The following is a 20,752-nucleotide window of genomic DNA, read 5'->3' on the forward strand; positions in this document are numbered from 1 at the left end:
CAAATGTGATGTTTTTGTGCACATATATACTATGCTGTATATTTTTTACTGACATATACACACTGCTGTCCTGTCTTTGTTTTATATTTCCTTCCTGGTGTCTCTCAAATTCACAAAATAACCACTCCTTGTTACACAGAAGCTCTTGGGGCGATTATGTGAGCAGAACCAGATTTTGAAAGACCATGAGGCAGTTGTCCACAGACTGAGAATGAATAAGGTACACAATTTTCCTCGGAAATGTGACATTTTATTGTGAAATTCTTAAGAAACGCTTCGTATGAAATCACTGGAGTTTTTTAATAGCTACTGAACACAGCAATGTACTACTGTCATGGTAAAGGAAACCCATAAAGCCTTATTTGTCCTAACCATATTTGAAGATAATATACTTTATATATCAGAGGAAAGCAGTTTAACTCAGTACATTAGAACAACCTAGCTATTAATACAACCTTACCTTTAGTCAACACTTAATTTGTGGTGACTTCAAGCTGTATTTTGTGGTGTTGTTGTACGGGACCTCTTTACACTGAAAGTTGTTTTGTTTTTCACCACCCTGGCCTCTTTTTTCATTACAGTCAGCACGACTTTGAAACAAATGTATTTCAACTGGAGGAATGTCTCGTGCCTATGTGGATTCTGAGGGGATGCGTCGCTCTGGCAAGCTTTGAAAAAAGTGTTATCTGTTGTGTTTTAACCCAAAGCATGATTTTTTTCTAACCCTACCCAAGTAGTTTTACTCCCTGCGGTGAGGCTGAATTGTTCCAATACAACAACCCCACTAACTACAGCACAATTAATGACCACAGAGTTGAATCAACGTCTTCTGACTCTTGCGTTAAATTAGTGCACAATGTAGTGTTTCTTCTGGTCAGTTAGCATGTATCGTAGCTAATAATTTCACTCATTTATTTATGTGAAACCATTATAACCTTACATCCGAATATTTAGATGAAATGTGTATGTTCTCTTAAATAGATCAACAGGGATGTTGCAGTGCACTGTCTATTTACTAAATAAGCAGAAAAACTAATTTTCAACAAAACACTTGCTGTTACCAGGACAGCCTAGAGGAAGCACTGTTGGCTACTCATCAGGAAATGGAGATATACCATAACCAGCCTTTAATCATGGAAAAGCTGCAGTTCAAAAAGGAAACCCAGCAGAACCAGCTGATTAACATCAGAGGGGAGCTCTCCCAGGCCTCCAGTGTGAGTTCAGTAACTTGTCTGCATTTCAAAAAATGCACAGCTCCACGTGATTGTGCAATGTACATCTGCTCATTAAATGTTCTATTTGTTATATGTCTAAATCAAACAGTCTGAATATTGCTGACAGTATAAATAATACTATTTTTATTTTATTTTGTATGTCTCTCAGGCTTTAACAACTGCTTGCATGGAGTTTGAAGCATTAGAGGATGAGGCCAATGCCATCCATGGAGACCTGTGGGAGCAGCTTAATGCTGGAGGACAGGTAAAAGGTCACAATGTAATATAATACATATATTATTAATATTATTATTAATATAAAGCGCCTCGAGGCGACTTTTGTTGTGATTTGGCGCTATATAAATAAAATTGAATTGAAATTGAATTGAACAATATCATCATATCTGTAATCCCCCCCCCCCCCCCCTCCTTTTTAATTAATCATTATTTTTAGGTTATTTTACAGTAAGAGATTATCTAGTCATAATTATTCAGCCAGCCACCACCATCTACTTTTTTTGATTTGTAGTAACTGTCATTTTTTCTTTATTTGTCTGTTTTGAATGATTTTTAATGATGACAACAAAACAAAAAACGAAAACAAGACAGCAGAGGTTTTGATGTGATATAAGTTAATCTAAAAATCTGATTAAATATTTTTACAGCAACTGGCTATTATAGGGTTTTTGCAACCTTAGGTCAAAGGAGGTTGGCTGGCTACATTCTGTTGATTTGTGTCAAAGTGACACTGGAAAACAATTTTAAATATTAAGCTTGTGTGAATTACATATAAGTAATTCCAGAGGCTAATTTAACAAGTTTGTCACTGTGTGGAAAAAATGAGATTAAATTGAAAAAGGCCAGATATGCAGGATATGCACATTTTGTGATTAATTTAGAACGTTTAAATTAAGCAAAATGAGCCTGCTTTTTCTGCCAGTTTCTAATTATTAACTAAACAACGTTTTATTGACTCTCTCAATTGATAAAAATCCAGTAATATCAACACCTAAACCTAAATCTCACTTTAAAACAGAGTCCGCTGCTCACCAGTCCTACAAGCACTTGCAGCCCATTTGTTCATTGTAATTTCTGACACTGATTTCCTAATCTAATCTCTTTATGTTACCGGCCCCTCCTTTACCTTCCCTGGGTGCACCTTGTGGAACAGAGTTTAGTGGGGGAGAAGTGGTTGATAAAGATGAACAAACACAAAAAGGTGGAGCTGAAAAGCTGAGAGAGAAAAAGAAAATAGAAATAGATGCAGCAAACTCTCATATTCACTGACAGTCAGGTGTCAGGGCTGTTGCTGCACTGTCAACAGTACCAGCAACAACTAGTAACCAGCCCTCGCAATCCCAAGAAGTGCCAGAGAATGGATAATTGAATTTTCAATTTAATTCAATTTTATTTATACAGCAACAAATCACAACAACAGTGGCCTCACGGCACTTTATATTGTAAGGTAGACCCTACAATAATACATACAGAGAAAAAAACAAAAACAATCATATGACCCCCTATGAGCAAGGACTTTGGTGACAGTGGGAAGGAAAAACTCCCTTTTAACAGGAAGACACCTCCGGCAGAACCAGGCTCAGGGAGGGGCGGGGCCATCTGCTGTGACCAGTTGGGGTGAGAGAAGGAAGACCGGATAAAGACATGCTGCGGAAGAGAGACAGAGATAAATAACGAGTATGATTCAGTGCAGAGAGGTCTATTAACACATAGTGAATGAAGAACAAACACCCAATGCATCATGGGAATCCCCCAGCAGCCTACACTGATTGCAGCATAACTAAGGGAGGATTCAGGGTCACCTGGTCCAGCCCTAACTATATGCTTTAGCAAAAAGGAAAGTTTGAAGCCTAATCTTGAAAGTAGAGATAGTGTCTGTCTCCTGAATCCAAACTGGAAGCTGGTTCCACAGAAGAGGGGCCTGAAAACTGTGGGCTCTGCCTCCCATTCTACTTTTAAATACTCTAGGAACAACAAGTAGGCCTGCAGTGTGAGAGCAAAGTGCTCTAATAGGGTGATATGGTACTACAAGGTCATTAAGATAAGATGGGGCCTGATTATTTAAGACCTTGTATGTGAGGAGCACAATTTTGAATTCTGGATTAGCAGTCCCAACAACAGAGTGAGGATGAGATGGAAGAAGGTATAATTGTCATGGTCAGAAAATAGATGGTGGGATGTAATTAGAGCAGGAGATTCCAGCAAAAAGTGAACTACTTTGTCAATAAGCGACTGCTAATAGCTAAAGATTAGCTTTTAATTGTGACATGTTGCACTGTAGTGTAACTAAGGTCCCAACCCAACAACAACTGTACAAACCTGATTAAAACAGAGGGAGAGGCAGAAAATATGTGCACAGGAGGAGATTAGGGCAAAGTGGACACACAGAAGGACTGGAGTACCATGACAAGTAAGCAAGCAGTCTAAGAACAAAGTGGTAGACTATGAGGTCTTTAAGATAAGATGGGAAGCATGTATAATTTAAATAGAACATATCCTTGCACATAAGCCTGTGAACTCTGTAATTAACCTCATTGTATGAAGAGGACTCCACATTAATATGAACAAATTTGAGTATATCAGATAGATATGATTCAAACCATTGCAGCACAGTACCTTTTAATACCTGTGACATGCTCTGTAATAAAACGCAATGATCAACAGTATCTAAAGCTGCACTGAGGTCAAGTAAAACATGCACACGGTAAGTCCACTGTCAGAGGCCATAAGAAGATCATTGTGATCTTCAGTAATCATGTTTCTGCCTTTTTGAAGCTCTTCAAATAAATAGTTCCTCTGCAGATGAGCAGTTAGCTGTTTTATGACTGCTATTTCAAGAATTTTTCAGATAAAAGGATAGTTAGAGAATGTCCTTTAATTAGCTAAGACAGTTGAGTAAAGTGATGGCTTTTTAAGTAATGGTTTAATCACTGCCACCTTAAAGGCCTGTGGTATGCAGCCCAGTAATAGGGACTGATTGAGCGCCTTTATATGATTAAAGCATTAATTTATGGTAGTATTTCTTTTAGCAGTCAGATGTTATGAATAAATAATTCTCTAACGGTTAAAAATCTTTGTGTAATGAAATTCATAAAGTTGTTACTGGTTAAGGTTAAAGGAATGCTTGGCTTAACAGAGCTATGACTCTGAAAATAAACCTCTTATTTTCTTAAGTCAGTGACTTAGTGAGCTTTATGGAGGAGCAAACTCTTTCCAGCCTAAACGATCATCTTCTAAACTAGTGAGATGCCATTCCTCTCCAGCTCATAAAATTCACCTTTGAGAGTTATTTTAGGGAGTCGAGCCTGATTTGAGTCTTCTTTCCGAAGAGCCATATTATCCAGAGTTGAATGCCATTGGGATGTTTCATGTCTGCTGTAGCTGACGGCGTGGAGTGGAGTGTGTGGACCCAAAGGCAGATAAATGGAGACAGAAATGGAGCAAACAAAAGGAGAGCCGTTTATTTCTGGCTGAACAAAAAAACAAACAGTCATGGGGAGACTGAGAAAAATTATCAAAACTAAACAGGGCAACGCTAAACAAAAAACACAAGATATATATCGAGAAAAGTACAAAAACCTATTATCCATTACTTCTACGTAATCTTTGTGTAATCAAAGTAAAAATATGTCATGTTATCTAATTTTTACTGCACTACAAACTTTTTAAACAACATTTAGAAAAAACAAAGAAAACAAAATGAGTATATTACAAATACTAGTGCATGCGAAGTAAGTACTCAGAATGATATTCTCTGCTATCTTAGTGGAGGTCTGCTATCATATATTTTATATATATCTAATCCTTTAATGATTCCATAACAACAGATTTTGTTTGTTTTTTCCTCTTTTTTTGTTAAAATGAAACAAAAAAAAATGCGAGCAATTTCGATGACATGTAGTTATTTTTTTCCATCCATCCATCCATCCATCTTCATCCGCTTTATCCGGGGCCGGGTCGCGGGAGCAGCAGCCTAAGCAAAGAGGCCCAGACCTCCCTCTCCCCAGCCACCTCCTCCAGCTTATCCGGGGGAACACCAATTCCACATTTTTTCCACATAACTGAAATTAATAAATGGACCTGACTGTTATTAGTATTAGGGTCTAATTTCTGCTATTTTTCCTTGTAATTTCTTTTTAGAGTGAATTAGTTCGGCGGCACATCCAAAAAGAGTTTTGGAGAGTCCAGGATGTATTAGAAGGTCTACAAAAGAACAGCTTATCCAGAGGCATAAAAACAGCCAAGGGTAGAGGTAAAAGAAACTAAACTAATCTTGAACATAATGGCCTGTGTTTCTACCTTCTATCTAATGGCCTTTTCCTGACACTTTAAGTTTGTTTCTCTTTTCAGTTGACAGTGGTGCATCAGGGTCCTTTACCACCAATAGTCCAGCAAGCCCACTGAGCTCAGTAAGCCTTACCAGTCCACTGAGCCCCTACTCCCCAGTGCCTGTTTGCCAGGCTTCTCCAACCAAGGAGTTGGGTCTGGAGGTAAGCACTTAATCCTAAATTGCATAGAAGAGGAAATTCTAAACGTCCCAAGCCATGCCTTGTGCCTAATTTCAAACCTGACAAAATGCCAAACCATGGACCCCAAAGTTATAGGGAAGCTGACCCAGTGTCTTATGCAGAACATGTAAATTATTATGGTTGTGAAAACTGTGAGCATACTTTTCATAGATTACTCTAGCTTTCTAGAACCTCAGGGAGTCCTTAAGGACATTAAACCCTGTAGAGGAGGAAATAGATCAAAAAGGGACTAACTAAGCTATAAACCCAGGAAAGGCCAGAGAACAGACCAGTTTTCTTGGTGTACAATGCCAATATTCTGAATATACCAATCAGCACTCAGATGCAATCCATATCCATTCTGATACTCGAGAGATTAATTAGTTAACCTTCGACGGTTGCAGAGATGAAGCCAAGCTTGTCCTCAGAAAACATGTCGTAACATGCTTACATCTGGATCATTGTTAGTTTTCCCATGATTACTGGGGTGTTTCCTAACATCGGGCTCATTCAGTAAGTGTTTAAGTAAATAGTTCATTACATCAGTGTGCATTTAAAAAAACACAGGTATGACATTTTTATTCTTAATTAATAACTTAATATACAACCTGTTTGATGAAAGGTGTTTTCATAATTTCTAAATAATGGCTTCACTATTTCTAAATTTAAGAACAAATCATTTATTTATTAGCTGTTCATAGCATCGTGTTGCCATGCTATAGCTGTCCTGGCTGCCATGTTTTTTTGCAATGTTCTGTGGAGGTCTGAAGTGGTGCCTTTAAAATGGGAGATTGGGGTATTTGTTCCCATATTTAAGAAAGAGGACAAGAGATTATGTTCCAATTATAGGGGGATCACAGTGGGAAAGTCTATGCCAGGACTGGAGAGGGGAGTCCATCTGTTTGTTGAACCTTAGATTCAGGAGGAACAAAGCAGTTTCGTTCCTTGTCTTAGAACTCCTCTTTATCCACTCAAGGATATTCAAGGATGCACGTGAGTTTGCCCAACCAGTCTAAATGTCCAGCTTTGTCCAGCCACTGGTAGGATGTCAGCCACTTCCTCTGTCTGTCGGTGGTACATACTGTGCAGGGGCCTGTCCTTCCATGATGGTTCCTCCTCTTTCTTGGGTTTCTGCTGCCTAAGATATTCACTGAGCACACAGTCAGTTGTGGCTGTCTTTTTGATGTACTCAAGGATTTTTGTTGTCTCATCGTGGACTGTGGTACTGACACTCACCAGTCCCTGGCCTCCTTCCTTCCACTTAGCATACAGCCTCAGGGTGCTGGACTTGGAGTGAAACCCTCCAAGCATGGTCAGGAGCATCCTGGTCTTGATGTCAGGATCTTGTTCTTACCATTCAGCTGACTCTTCAAGACTTGCCTGACCTTCTGCAGGTACTTGGTGTTTGCATCTTTCCTAACGGGCTCCTCGTTGTTCCCATTTGCCTGTGGGATTCCCAGGTACCAGGTTCTCCAATCCGAACAACATTCCGATGTCATTGCTGTATATCCTGGTGGTGTGGATCAGTGAATCGGCATACAGCTTGATGTCATCCATGTAGAGGAGGTGGCTAACAACTGCTCAACTCCGTAGTCAGTATCCGTAGCCAGTCTTGTCAATGATTTCACTGAGGGGGTTCAGGCCTATGCAGAACAGCAGTGAGGACAGAGCATCTCCTTGGTAGATCCCGCACTTGATGCTGACTTGTGCTATGGACTTAAAGTTGACCTCTAGTGTTGTACGCCACATCCCCATTGAGTTCCTGATGAAGGATCTTGGGGTCCTGTTGATCTTGTATAGGTCTAGGCATTCCAGGATACAGTTGTGGGGCATTAAGTCATAGGCCATCTTGTAATCAATCCAGGTAGTGCACACGTTAGTCAGCCTCATCTTGCAGTCTGGTGTGACTGGTCTGTCTCCCAGTAGCTGGTGTTTTGCGCCTCTGGTATTCTTGCCAATCCCTTTCTGTGCCCCGCTCATGTATGGAGCCATAGACCTGTTCATCTTAGCCACTATGATGACTGTCAGGTGGTACTGAGGCAGGTTATTGGCCGGATGGGACCGGTCCCTTCTGGGGATCAGGATTGCCTGGCCTTCAGTTAGCCATTCTGGGTGTCTCTCATCGACAAGCAGCTGGTTCATTTGTGCTGCCAGACGCTTGTGGAGTGCAGTCAGCTTCTTCATCCATTAGGTGTGAACCATGTCGGGGCCTGGTGCTGTCCAACTCTTCATACTGGAGACCCTTTCTTGGATGTCTGCCACTGTGATGGTTACTGGACCCTGTTCATGGAGGTTCCTGTGGTCTGCTTCTAGATCCACTAGCCACTGAGCATTGCTGTTATGAGTTGCATCCTTCTCATATATGTTCTTTCAGTATTTTCCAGTCTCCAGCTTTGTTGGTGCTGTTCTCATATTGTTCTCATACTGTTCCCCTGCCACTGAGAGTACACTTTGGATGGTTCTGCAGAGAACAGCTGGTTCATTCTCCTGCTTTCTATTTCTCTGGTGTACCTTGTCAAGTGGCTGGCCAAGGCTGTGAATCTTTGCTTGGCAGTTTCCAAGGCCTCCAGTATGGACAGCTTGCTGTACGTCTTAGGCACCTTCTCCATTGCACCTCTCTGCAGCTCTGATACTTGATCCCCCTGACATGTTGTCCAGGCTCCCCCTTGCCATAACATTTGTTTTGTACCTTGTCAATCTCTAGCTGTGAGAGCAGTTCCTTCTTCTGAATGTTGAAATACTGAGCTCCTAGCTGTTTCGATATCAACAGCGCCCTATTTTCTTCTCTTTCCCACTTATGCCATATTGTTCCAGTAGCCCACTTCTCATCAAGGTGTCCTGGTTTCTCAACACCTGACGTGCACCTTGTTTTGTGTGTGTGTGTGTGTGTGTGTGTGTGTGTGTGTGTGTGTGTGTGTGTGTGTGTGTGTACAAAACACTGGGTCAAGGACAATGACAAATATTCAGGCTTGAATTCCAGAGTCCCTGTCAATAAAATAAAGAACAAAGTCAAAGCCAAATTATTTTAGATTAATTTCAAATTGTTTCCTAATTATTTTAGTATCAACATCAACTTCAACTGAACAACTAAAGTTCTGAACAACTTAAGAAGAGGTAAATAAGAAGAAGAGATAAAGTATTTCAAAAAATCCTGTCCTATCCGAATTGTGATCTGAATGCATTATGGTGCCAAACACATTTTGCTATTGCACGAACAGCTAGAGTGTCTATGGGTCCATCCTCTTCATGTGAATCTTTAATCTATTTATTTATTCATTTTAATTTGTTTTATTTCAGCTATTACATTGTATGATGATGTATACAGCAAGACAGGCAAGAGAAATAAACAAAAATAAAACCAACCAAAAAGGAGGAGGTGGGGATAGAATAAAGGGATAGAATACAAATAGAAATACAAAGGGGTGACAAGTCTAAGATATTAGATGTTAAGATAAGAAGGGAAGAGTGCATGATCAGTGCTTTTTACCACACTGTTCTACTTGAGGTATGGTTAAGATGTAGTTTTGCACTCTATACCCTTAATATTCTTGTAAACAATCAAGCCTGTTTCAAACCTCACAATTGCTGTGCAGCCCTACCGTATAATGTTTTAGTTTAAATTTGACAGGTATACGGCTCTTACTTGGCTGGCCAGTGTTAGGTTTATGGTCAACACTTAAGACCATCTTTAGATCAATACTTTAGATTAACATTAGTTTGTGAAAAGACGATGCCTTGAACTTTCATATTACTTGATTCCACATTAATATGGAGCTTGCAAAGAAAAGCGTCTGGACTTTGTGACTGTTTGGTCTCTCCAATGTAGAGGTCTGGGCCTCTACATTGGAGAGACCAAACAGCCACTTCACAGGCGCATGGCACAACACAGAAGAGCCACCTCCACAGGACAAGACTCAGCAGTCCATCTGCATCTTAAGGACAAAGGTCACTCTTTCGAGGATGCCAATGTTCACATTTTGGACAGAGAGGACAGATGGTTTGAAAGAGGAGTGAAAGAAGCCATCTATGTCCACTGTGAGCGACCATCTTTGAACAGAGGCGGGGGTTTACGACACCAACTCTCTGCCATCTATAATCCAGTTTTGAGATCCCTTCCCAGACGCCTTAACGCCCACTCACATCCTGGGCCATCTGACCTCAGGAATTCGCATGATAAGGTGGGGCCAGGTTTCACAATGAACTCACCCGAAACTCTGGCTGATTGTGACCCACACCCAGTTTCACACCTTGGCTCAAGCGATTAGAGGATCATCAGGGGGTCCTTTTGTCCCTCTGTGGGGGGAAACTCCCACTAGGTTTATATCTGGGACTCTCCACCATTTGACCTTAGAACTGAAGAAGCTTCTCGGATGAGAGGTGAAACGTCTTCAAGTAACTTAAAGAAGTCCAGACGCTTTTCTTTGCAAGCTCCTTTGACTAGGATGACCTGGATGACTGAGAACCTTCACAGACATTAATATGCGTAAATAATTATTTTCATATGTTGAATTAAGTCTGTCTTAATGCTTCTTAGAGTTTAGCTATTATAAGGTGTGATCAGTGTTTCAGCAACCAGCTGGGGATTTTCATCCAACTCTTTAACTACCTAGACTGAAACTCAATCAATACATTTCTGCTTTGCAATTTGCCTGGCTTATTGTCACTTATCCTGATATGCAGCACTCTCTCTTCCTCCTATCCTATGTTAACTTCCTTCTTCACTCCCTACTGCCCTTATGGTGATCAAGGAAAGTGTTCCCCCTAGGCCTCCCCTTCCCAAATCCTATTACCCATTGGATCCCTCCTATACCTTTCCTCCCTCCATCCCTCCCCTGCCTTTTGACAGCACGACCTGGCCACACAGCTTCGGCATCGATGTTGATTACCTTGGTGGTGAAGATTCTGACTTCAGAAAGGTAATTGGGTATTTCTGCTGGTATACTCTCTTTCATTAGAGAAAGAAATAAAATGTGAACCAACCTTGGTGCATCACATTTGTTGAAGTCATGTGTACTTGAAGAGGACATTTTGATCAGCACTGTCACTTCAGTTGGCAGCTGGTCAGCTGTACAGTAAAGGTATAGTACTGTTAAAGAATGGGTTACTGCAATTCCTTTAAAATAAGAAGACTTTTTCAACCATAGTGTGATTGCATCATTGGGGATTCTTCAGGTGTACCAGCTGTTTCTTCCATTACAAGGCATTATCTAATGCATTCTTGAGTTTTTTGAACAGTATTAGAATCGTTCACTACCTTCAGGTTCAGTGCTGACAAAATAAAAACATCTCTGCATTCCAGCCCAAGTTTGGAGAATCGAACAATATCAGTGATGTTCAGGAGCAGGCCCAGGACAGGCAGTCCACCATGAATAAAGGTACAACAGTTTAATATCAAGATTTAAAAATGGCAATAACAATGACAACAATAACTTGGGTATGCAGAACCCAGAGATACATTCTTTAAGGCGCTTATAATAGCAAGTTAAAGATAAAAATTCAGTATTCTGTCTTTTGACGTCTGATTGCATGAATTAATCAAGTGACACTTTAAAGACTGACTCATAGTGTTATGTTTGAGAATACAAACATGTTTTTTTTGGCCTGTACTTATAAGTGTATTTATTTTTTCACATGCACAGTTGGCATTGTTCCTCCTAGAACCAAATCCCCCACTGATGAATCACAGAGGAACTTTACTGAAGTTCATCGCCGTAACAGCAGAGTGCTTAATGGAGTCTCCAGGGTATGTCAACCCACTCTGGTTAGGAGAGAAAAAATATAAGCCTTAATAAACAACAAACAATAATAAACAATGAACAGGTCAGTGGAACTGAGAAACATGTGAAATGGGTCATATTCACAACATTAGACATGAATGCACATAAGAGGTTGTAATGTGGGTTGTACTCAGTGGTTGAGAGGAGCAGTGGAAACACTTAGCAGGACAGTCAGAAAAACTCATGACCACACTGGCACTGGGAATTCCACAGTGCTTGTATTTTAATGCACACTCAACCTTACAAAGACCCATTGAACAGCTACTAATTATCATACATGAAGCACAGTGTTCCTACAACCCGTTGCAAAAAGTTAAAGAGGTCCGAGTCCATAAACTCACTTGCAAGCAAGTGGATCTCATACTCCAAAGTGGGCAGTGGTGCATACTTATGACATCTCTAACCCTTACATTGTCTTAAAGAGACACCACACCACTGCAACTGTTACAAGGTTGATATTCATTTTAGCGCTGTCAGCGTTAATCTCGTTAAAATGACGTTAATGCCATAACCGCCATAACCACAAATCTCCACCGCGTTAATGCGGTTATGGCGTTAACGTCATTTTAACGAGATTATCACTGACAGCATTAATTTATTTATAATCCATTTTATTATATTTTTATATGAGAGAAATTATCTCTAAAAATAAGCCTGTTCTCTGTCATAGGAGCGCCCAAAAAGTGCTGCTTTTCCCACAGAAATTAAGATGAAGATGAGTGTGGAGGAACAAAATGAGCGACTTCGTCGCAACCAGTGCAGTTCTATGAGGGACAAAAGGAGAAGCCTAAACCTGTCAGGAGGCCAGTCTCCAGCCAATTACAAAGTGGTATGAGCAAGCTAATGGTGATCCTTGTCATGTATTTAATTGTAGTATTGTCACAGTGAGCTGGTAAAGTAAAAAATGAATCATGTATGTGTTTATTTTTCAGATGATAGTCATAGCTGCAGTACATGTGTGAAAGAACTTTCACACATGTACTGCAGCTTGAAATTTTTCTCAATATCACACATTTCCCAGATTTCCCAAATTGTTGCTGTCATACCTGCCTACCCCAGTACAAAGCTTTGTAATTTCCATGTGAGCCCATCTGAGAAAGTTGTGGTCTAGCAAATTCACTTGGGTACAATAGCTAGACATAACCCATGTAAACACCAAGTAGTTACAACTTATCTGAAATGGACCTTCTCCTGTTGTGTGAATGTGATTCTCCAACACCGTCAGTTCATGTGTAAAAATGACAGAATGATAGAGATCACTTTACACTGATCACACTGGGGTGGCTGTAGCTCAGAAGGTAGAGAAGGTCATCTGCTAATTGGAAGGTTGGTTGGTCGATTCCTGCCTGCTCCAGTCTGTATGCTAAATTTTCCAAGATACTAACCCCAAGTTGCTCTCCAGTGCGTCCATTGGAGTATGAATGTGTGTGAATGCTAGATAGAAAGCACTTGCATAGAAAAAGTGCTTGTGGGAACGAGGCAAATTCTGTAAAGTGCTTTGAGCACTTAGATATGGTAGGAAAGTAAAAACCAGTCCATGTACCATGCGTATTGTCCACCTGTTTGCATTTCTGGTACTTCCAGGTGGGTAAGATAATCCACTGAAAAACATTGCCAATATTTACAAATATAAAACCAGTGATTGAGATAGGCCAAAGTTGTATGACTAGGGTATACGCATTTTAGCTAGCTGATGATTTGATTGTATCTGCCTGTGTGTCCTATCTAGTTTGTGTTTGTATTCACAGGTCCGTAGGCGGCTGACAGCTCATGAGATTGACATCAAAGACTTAGAGAAGGCAGTTCGAGGACAGGGGCAAGAGTCACCAGAGGAAGAAATTGCTCGTCTGAGACGTTTACAGATTGAACCAGAGCATTACAACATCAGCAAAGAGGTGAAATAAGTTGAATCATTTATTAACTTTGTGGCTATTTTAAGGCAGGTATGTTCACAATAGAATCATAATAGCTTACCTTTGTGTCCAAAATCATAAAAGACAAAGATAAAAGAGATTTTTTTCTTTCTTGTTATAAAAGATGGCTCCTGACAAGGTTCTGATCCCTGAACGCTACCTGGATGTGGAGAATAACACTCTCTTGAGCCCAGAGGAGCAGAAGGAGAAGCAGAAGAAGCTAGAACGAATCAAGACCCTTATTGCCAAATCAAAGTACAGTTTTAACTTCCTTTAAATTTCTAGCAAAAGTCTGTTTATTTAAAGCTGTACACATTTTAAATTTGTAACATCTTTTACCTCTTCATTTATAATAAAAGGAGATGATTATGGGCAGAAATCTGTGCCATCAGAAACTGAATTTGAATAAGTTCAATTTGAATTTGAATTGCTCAGATTGAATCTGAATTGTAACTTGAATAAATGCTTTTGAAAACTGAATTTGAATTAGTCTAAATTGAAATTGAATTTATATTTTGAAAATGAATTGATTTGCTTTGAAACTGAATTTTATCCTTTAAAAATTCAGCTCTCGAATAATTTCAGTTTCACTTCTCACCATTCAGTTTCAGTTCTACAATTCAATTTCAGTTCCAAAATTCAGTTTTTTGGAACTTACATCCGGTTCCGGTTCAAGCACAGATTAATAGAACTACGTTTTACTAGCGGACCGAAAGTGTTACTGACGGGAATCTACAGCATGTTGAGCTGAATTAAGACTTCAGAAGTCATTCGTCATGTCGAATGACCAGCGGATAAACTCTCAGGTTGGTAATAAATGTATTACATGTATAAGAACAAGCGTCATGTTAACAAATGATAGCCGTAAGGTAACTTTTGTGCTTATTGTAGCTGTTAGCTAAAAACGTTAATTTAGCGTAGTTTTCCCTGAATTCAGCTTTGACAAACAAATATGATCGACTGTTTCTAGTAGAATTCCAAAGTTGTCATCTTGTACCCTCTCAGAGTACCCCCTCTGTATGCTTGCAGAGACCCCTACAGTAGGGAAACATGCAAAACAGTGTCCAAACCTTTGTATTTTAGCTTTATTTATGTCTTGCACAGCATCCCAACTCTGTAGCTAACTTGATAACTTTAGCTAAAGTGAATAGTTAGTCTAATTCATTAGTGCAGCATTACTGGATCACCTCTGTTTGAAGTGATATACAACTATCACTGTGTTTAACTACCATAATAATTCTTAGGGTACTGAATGCATGCTTAATTTGATTTTTTTTTTTTTTTTTTTTTAAAGCATACTGCTCCATTAATATGTTTGACAGGCTGAAGTTCTCGGGTCACCTCCTAAATCGACCATCTTTTACAGGTGTTTTGTGCCAGTAATGGAGTGTCCACTGAAGACTGAAGATACTGAATCTCTACGCCTTGCCATTGATCCGTATTGTGCCTTCATCTAGACAAGAGACATTAACTTAACCACTCTCATATGCTCTGTGCCTACACCACCTTCCCTGACAGTTGTAGCTTGGCTCATCTGAGGGTGAAATTATAAGAATGTGTTATTTTGCAAAGTGCTATCTCGGGTTCCTAAATAAAATATGGCATTGAGGTCATTTCTTTTGAATTAATCCCTTCTTCTGAAATATAAGAATGTCTCCTGGTTTTAATGGCACTTTGGATTTCTTTAATTTCTGTTCCACTTCCAAACCCAAATAGATCCTGACAAGCTGACACAGTAACATGGAAGAGGGAAAGACGTTGGAAAGGACTACTACAAATAAACCCAATGCCTAACAATGAAAAATGTAAAATAAGAACAATAATAATAATAAAGATAAAAGATGAAGTAACAAGTTTTTTGTTTATTCCAAATGATCATCCAGATGTCTGTGACATGTGATGACAAACACCATAATGGAAGGCCTTAGTCATCACATGCTTAAACTCATCATATATTTTTGCATATGCTGAACAGGCAGTCAGACATGCTGTAACTGTGTGGTAGAAAACAGCATGAACACCATACGGCAGGTGTCTCAAACTCCAGTCCTCGAGGGCATGGAAAAGTTGCATGACACCGGCCCTCGAGGACTGGAGTTTGAGACCCCTGTCATACGGAATATGACAGGTGTGGTTGAACTGCATGAAGACTGAAGTTTCTCTTCTCTTCTGGCAGGACAAGAATGTGGCCTTGTCCTGAGATCCACTGTAAGGATGTACTTAGAGTAGAACTGGACTGTCACCGGCCTCAGGCTCTTCACCCTTTTTAAAAGACAAAGCAGTCATTTAGATAAAATATTAGATATTGTTTACCTGTAAATGCACAAAGAGAATTTAGAAATGTAATTATTGTCAAGAGTGAACAAGCACTGATAGTGTAATCTACAGCTGTGGCCAAACGTTTAGAGAATGAGAAGTGTTGTTTGCTTATTTACAAAGTTTGCCGTTTCAGTGATAGTTGTATATCATATTATATCACTTCAAACAGAGATGATCCAGTAATGCTGCACTAATGAATTAGACTAACTATTCACTTTAGCTAAAGTTATTAAGTTAGCTAAAGAGTTGGGATGCTGTGTAAGACATAAATAAAGCTAAAATACAAAGGTTTGGGCACCGTTTTACATGTTTCCCTAACTGTAGGGGTCTCTGCAAGCATACAGAGGGGGTACTCTGAGAGGGTACAAGATGACAACTTTGGAATTCTACTAGAAACAGTCGATCATATTTGTTTGTCAAAGCTGAATTCAGGGCAAACTACGCTAAATTAGCGTTTTTAGCTAGCAGCTACAATAAGCACAAAAGTTACCTTATGGCTATCATTTGTTAACATAACGCTTGTTCTTATACATGTAATACATTTATTACCAACCTGAGAGTTTATCCGCTGGTCATTCGACATGACGAATGACTTCTGAAGTCTTAATTCAGCTCAACATGCTGTAGATTCCCGTCAGTAACACTTTCGGTCCGCTAGTAAAACGTAGTTCTATTAATCTGCGCTTGAACCGGAACCGGATGTAAGTTCCAAAAAACTGAATGTTGGAACTGAAATTGAATTGTAGAACTGAAACTGAATGGTGAGAAGTGAAACTGAAATTATTCGAGAGCTGAATTTTTAAAGGACAAAATGCAGTTTCAAAGCAAATCAATTCATTTTCAAAATATAAATTCAATTTCAATTTAGTGATCATCATTTTCAAACCATAAATTCAATTTCAAATTAGACTAATTCAAATTCAGTTTTCAAAAGCATTTATTCAAGTTACAATTCAGATTCAATCTGAGCAATTCAAATTCAACTTATTCAAATTCAGTTTCTGATGGCACAGATTTCTGCCCATAGATGATATTCAAAAGAGAACTGTGGTTAGAAAAACAATTTGTTGTCACGAGTCGCTGAGTGGCAGGCAGGATATCGGACCCAAAAGCAGACTTCACAGAGGCAAAAATGCAAACTCAAAAAGCAGTTTTATTGCTGACTCAAGGGAAAAAGCATACAATACTACACTGGGATAATATAAACAAAAGTCACGGAGAATCATAGAGTGAAACGCACACAGCATGAGGGAGACGTGGACACAATATAGAGAAAGATAACAAGTGACGTGGGAGCACACGGGGAACACAGCTGAGACAAATAATCATAACGAGACAGGCAGGAGCAAACACAACATGACGTACACTGACGGGAGACTATCAAAGTAAAACAGGAAGTACACAGAGGGGGAGAGAGAACACAGAGGAGCATGGGGGAGAGCACAGACTGGGCTGGGGAAACATGATGAAATAAAACACAACCAGTGTTGGGGAGTCACAGATTACATGTACCGGCATTATGTATTTAAAATACAAAATATGGGTAACTGTATTCCGTTACAGTTACCATTTAAAAAGGTGGTATTTAGAATACAGTTACGTTGTTGAAATAAATGTATTACACAGCGATCTTTTACTGTTTCATATGTTAGGCTATGCTCTCTCTATTTTTGGTAATTCCACGCCGGTGGAAACCCAATCAAAACACACATCAAGAGGCTCTAAAGCCTGTGTCTCAATCCCACGGCCTATGACAGCTCTACTTGCGGTCCGCATAATGACATAAAGAAATATTTTAAAAAATTATTGTTCAAAAAATTATTTAATTTGAAGGCAATAGGCAGAGTGTGACAGGCATAGCCCTAAAGAATGTAGCCTCATGGGCAGTGTAGCCCAGCTGTAAGTAAGCTATTAAGACTCGACTGTACGCTGTGTTCGTGTTTTCCTCCGAAACAATAAGCTCCGTTGAAGCAGCCTTTCTACGCCTCTCTCTGTCTCTCGCTAGCAAAGTGACCCAGAGAACAAAGTAAAGCTAGTTTTTGGCTAAGAGCCTGACACAAACCCGATGTATTAGCCAGAGGTCCCTTTACTATGGTTGGGAGCCGCAGACCTGTTTTATATACGCGTGTAACAGAACGTAACGTAACAGAATACCTTACAAAATACATTTTGGGGCATGCAATCTGTAATCTGTAGTGGAATACATTTTAAAAGTAACCTTCCCAACACTGAACACAAGGAGGGGAAACAAGGGTCAAGCACTCACACAATTAAATAAACACCGATGCACAGAGGGAGACACAAAGTACAAAGGTTAACACAGAATAAACTCAGGATACCACAAAGAATCATAAACCATAATACAACAGGTCATAAAAACATAAAATGCTGGGTCAAAAGGACCCAGAACCATGATATTTGTAAGAATAAGGAATACTTTATATACCCCAAAATTTGAAGAATTACTATGTCCCAGGTCTAAAAACATATAAAGCAATGTACCTAAAATAAATACAATATCCATTAAGGAACCCAAACTGACAATACAAAAGCTGAAAAGGGAAACCTTTCAGTTTTAACAGTGTGACTCTTTTACATTGACTCAATTTATCAGACTAGGATTTACTGTATACAATGAAATGAAACTGACACATAACTAAGCATACTTGTCAGTACAAACTGTGAGGGGTGGCAAAATGACAGACTTTCACAAAAAAGAAAACACTCCAGTGAAATTTAAAGTAGTGAAGCAACTTCTTTACTCGAGTAAAAGTGAGAAAGTACAGGCTCTGAAATGTACTCAAAGTAAGAAAGTAAAAAGTAGCTCCTTAATGAACAATTCTGTCAGCTATTTTTGTGCAAACTTAAACTAAACCTTGTGCTAAAATAATAATAATAATAATAATAATAATAATAATAATAATTATTATTATTATTATTATTATTTTAGTACATGAGAATGTTATTCCAGTCTAAATTCTAATTCTAATGAATGTGACATTACAAAAAAAGCTTTAAATTTGCAGTTTATCAAGTATCACTGAGCAATCGTTTGTCAGGGCTCTGTGTGCGGGCAGGCGGAGAGGAGGATCCAAGCGCAGGACTCGAACACAGAATTGTAAATCAAAACCTCAGCTTTATTGCTGACATGAAAACCAAACGTGAAGTGACGTGAACACAGAAACCAAAAAACACACAGGCATAATCTAAGGGTACGACGAGACACTGGGTTGAGGACAACACAGGGTGGTAATCAGGGAATGGGTAACAGAAGGGAGACACAGCTGGGGGAGATCAGGGCTAACGAGACGGGGGAGCTAAGCTGCACACACTAACATAAGACAAAGACTTTCACAATGAGACAGGAAACAAGAAACCACTAAACAAAGATGCAGACACGACACAGAGACAGACTAGACACTGAACAGAAACTGCAATACACATGAGAACGCAAAACCTAAGAACTGATACCTCACCAAGAATAACTGAAACAGATCTATAATAATAATAATAATAATAATAATAATAATAATAATAATAATAAACAAAGCACCAGAACATCAGAAAATAATCCATAATGCAAAAATAGACCAAAATATAAAAAACTCAAAATGCTGGGTCAACACTGACCCAGATCCGTGACATCGTTACCTTTATATAACCTTTCTTAGCCTCTCTTTGTCCTCCACTGTCCTATCCATCTTTCTCCATCTTTGTGTGTAGTTAGCTCTTTTTCTGCATTCTCCCTTAGAAGTTTAGCTAGCAGATCAAACGTGCAACAAACTGCACACAAACAGTTTGTGTGTTTCCTCAAATTTGTTGAGCAAATAGAAATGTCCTCCTCCTCAGTAGCATTAACAAGATTCTGAAGTACGGTCCACTCCAGAGTATAAAAGCTATAATATGGCTGTGGTTATCAATGATTTTTCCTCTAAGAAGTTCCTGAAGTCATTACTAGTTAACGTTTAAGGGATGGTTGGCTCAACAGTGCTCTGACTTTTTGTCAGCCTGGCTACAGTGCTGAAGAGAAACCTGGGGTTGTTCTTATTTTCTTCAATCAGTGATGAATAGTAAGATGTTCTAGCTTTATGGAGGGCTTTCTTAAAAAGCAGCAAACTATTTCGCCAGGCTAAATGATGACCCTTTTAAATTAGTAACACCCCATTTCCTGTCCAGTTCATGAATTATCTGCTTTAAGGAATGCATTTGTGAGTTCTCTTTCATAGCATTCGTTTCGTGTCTCACTATGGGAACGCTTCCTGCGTGACCTCATCAGAAGCTCAAATACCATTACGCCAGCCCTTACAGGCTGGCTAGGTGACGCCCATGTCAGGAGGGGCCAGTGCCTCCCTATATAATAGGCTGACATAGCGTCAGATGTCATTGAAAAACCTCTTCTCGCTTCTCACAGAAGCCTGTAGACAACTGTGCTATTGGGTGCTAAAGCTAAACTGTCCACAGATTCGAGTGAACAACTTGGTCGCCGGGCGCTTTGTTCCCAGCTTTTCAGTTGTCCACTAGCATACAAGCAGTAGCAATACTGTTCTGTGGCTAGTGCGGGTGCCAAGTAGCAATACTTTCACCCAGCGAAGTAGCAATACTTTCCGAAAGCGAAGTAGCAACACTTTGCTAATAAAGGTACCCCTAGCTTCACCATCAGGTAGCAATACCCTTCGACGCTAGCAGTTTTACACATTAGGTAGCAATACCTGTAGAAAAGTAGCAACACTTTTCACCCCATGTTAGCGAGGAATAGCAATATTCTCCGCACTCAGTGTCAGTCTCACTAACGTGCGCGACCCTCTAGCTAACCATGGCTACGACGGCAAGAAGATTTCTGCCTGGGATACACACCCCGTGTCTGCGGCATGCCTGGGCTTATCTCACGCTCAGGCTGCCTTGACACCTGCACACGACTGTATCCACTGTGCGGCTTTCCCACGCAAACTACTCCGCTGCAAGCTAGCTCGCCAGGCTAACCTGTCGGGCGGCGACCCTTTGCT

General features: G+C 39.8%; 1 protein-coding gene and 1 long non-coding RNA gene across 2 annotated transcripts in view; both read left to right on the forward strand.

Moving 5' to 3' along the window:
* plekha6 (pleckstrin homology domain containing A6) overlaps window positions 1–20,752 on the forward strand; it is a 71,102-nt gene that overhangs the window by 37,602 nt on the left and 12,748 nt on the right. Inside the window, exons 11-21 of the mRNA XM_085457927.1 lie at window positions 140–220; window positions 1,065–1,214; window positions 1,384–1,479; window positions 5,373–5,484; window positions 5,583–5,722; window positions 10,489–10,656; window positions 11,040–11,115; window positions 11,380–11,483; window positions 12,188–12,346; window positions 13,266–13,412; window positions 13,555–13,685. Of these exons, the coding sequence (XP_085314053.1) occupies window positions 140–220; window positions 1,065–1,214; window positions 1,384–1,479; window positions 5,373–5,484; window positions 5,583–5,722; window positions 10,489–10,656; window positions 11,040–11,115; window positions 11,380–11,483; window positions 12,188–12,346; window positions 13,266–13,412; window positions 13,555–13,685 (1,364 nt within the window). The remainder of the gene's footprint in view (window positions 1–139; window positions 221–1,064; window positions 1,215–1,383; window positions 1,480–5,372; window positions 5,485–5,582; window positions 5,723–10,488; window positions 10,657–11,039; window positions 11,116–11,379; window positions 11,484–12,187; window positions 12,347–13,265; window positions 13,413–13,554; window positions 13,686–20,752) is intronic.
* Window positions 13,692–15,272, forward strand: LOC146708768 (uncharacterized). The gene is made up of 2 exons (XR_014920354.1): window positions 13,692–14,236; window positions 14,797–15,272. It is a non-coding gene; the product is annotated as an uncharacterized LOC146708768 (long non-coding RNA).

This window comes from Copadichromis virginalis, linkage group LG5, assembly GCF_057382275.1.
Source record: "Copadichromis virginalis isolate Kocher_CV1m ecotype Utaka linkage group LG5, C_Virginalis_male_GT1.1, whole genome shotgun sequence".
In the NCBI taxonomy this organism is placed as follows: Eukaryota; Metazoa; Chordata; class Actinopteri; order Cichliformes; family Cichlidae; genus Copadichromis; species Copadichromis virginalis.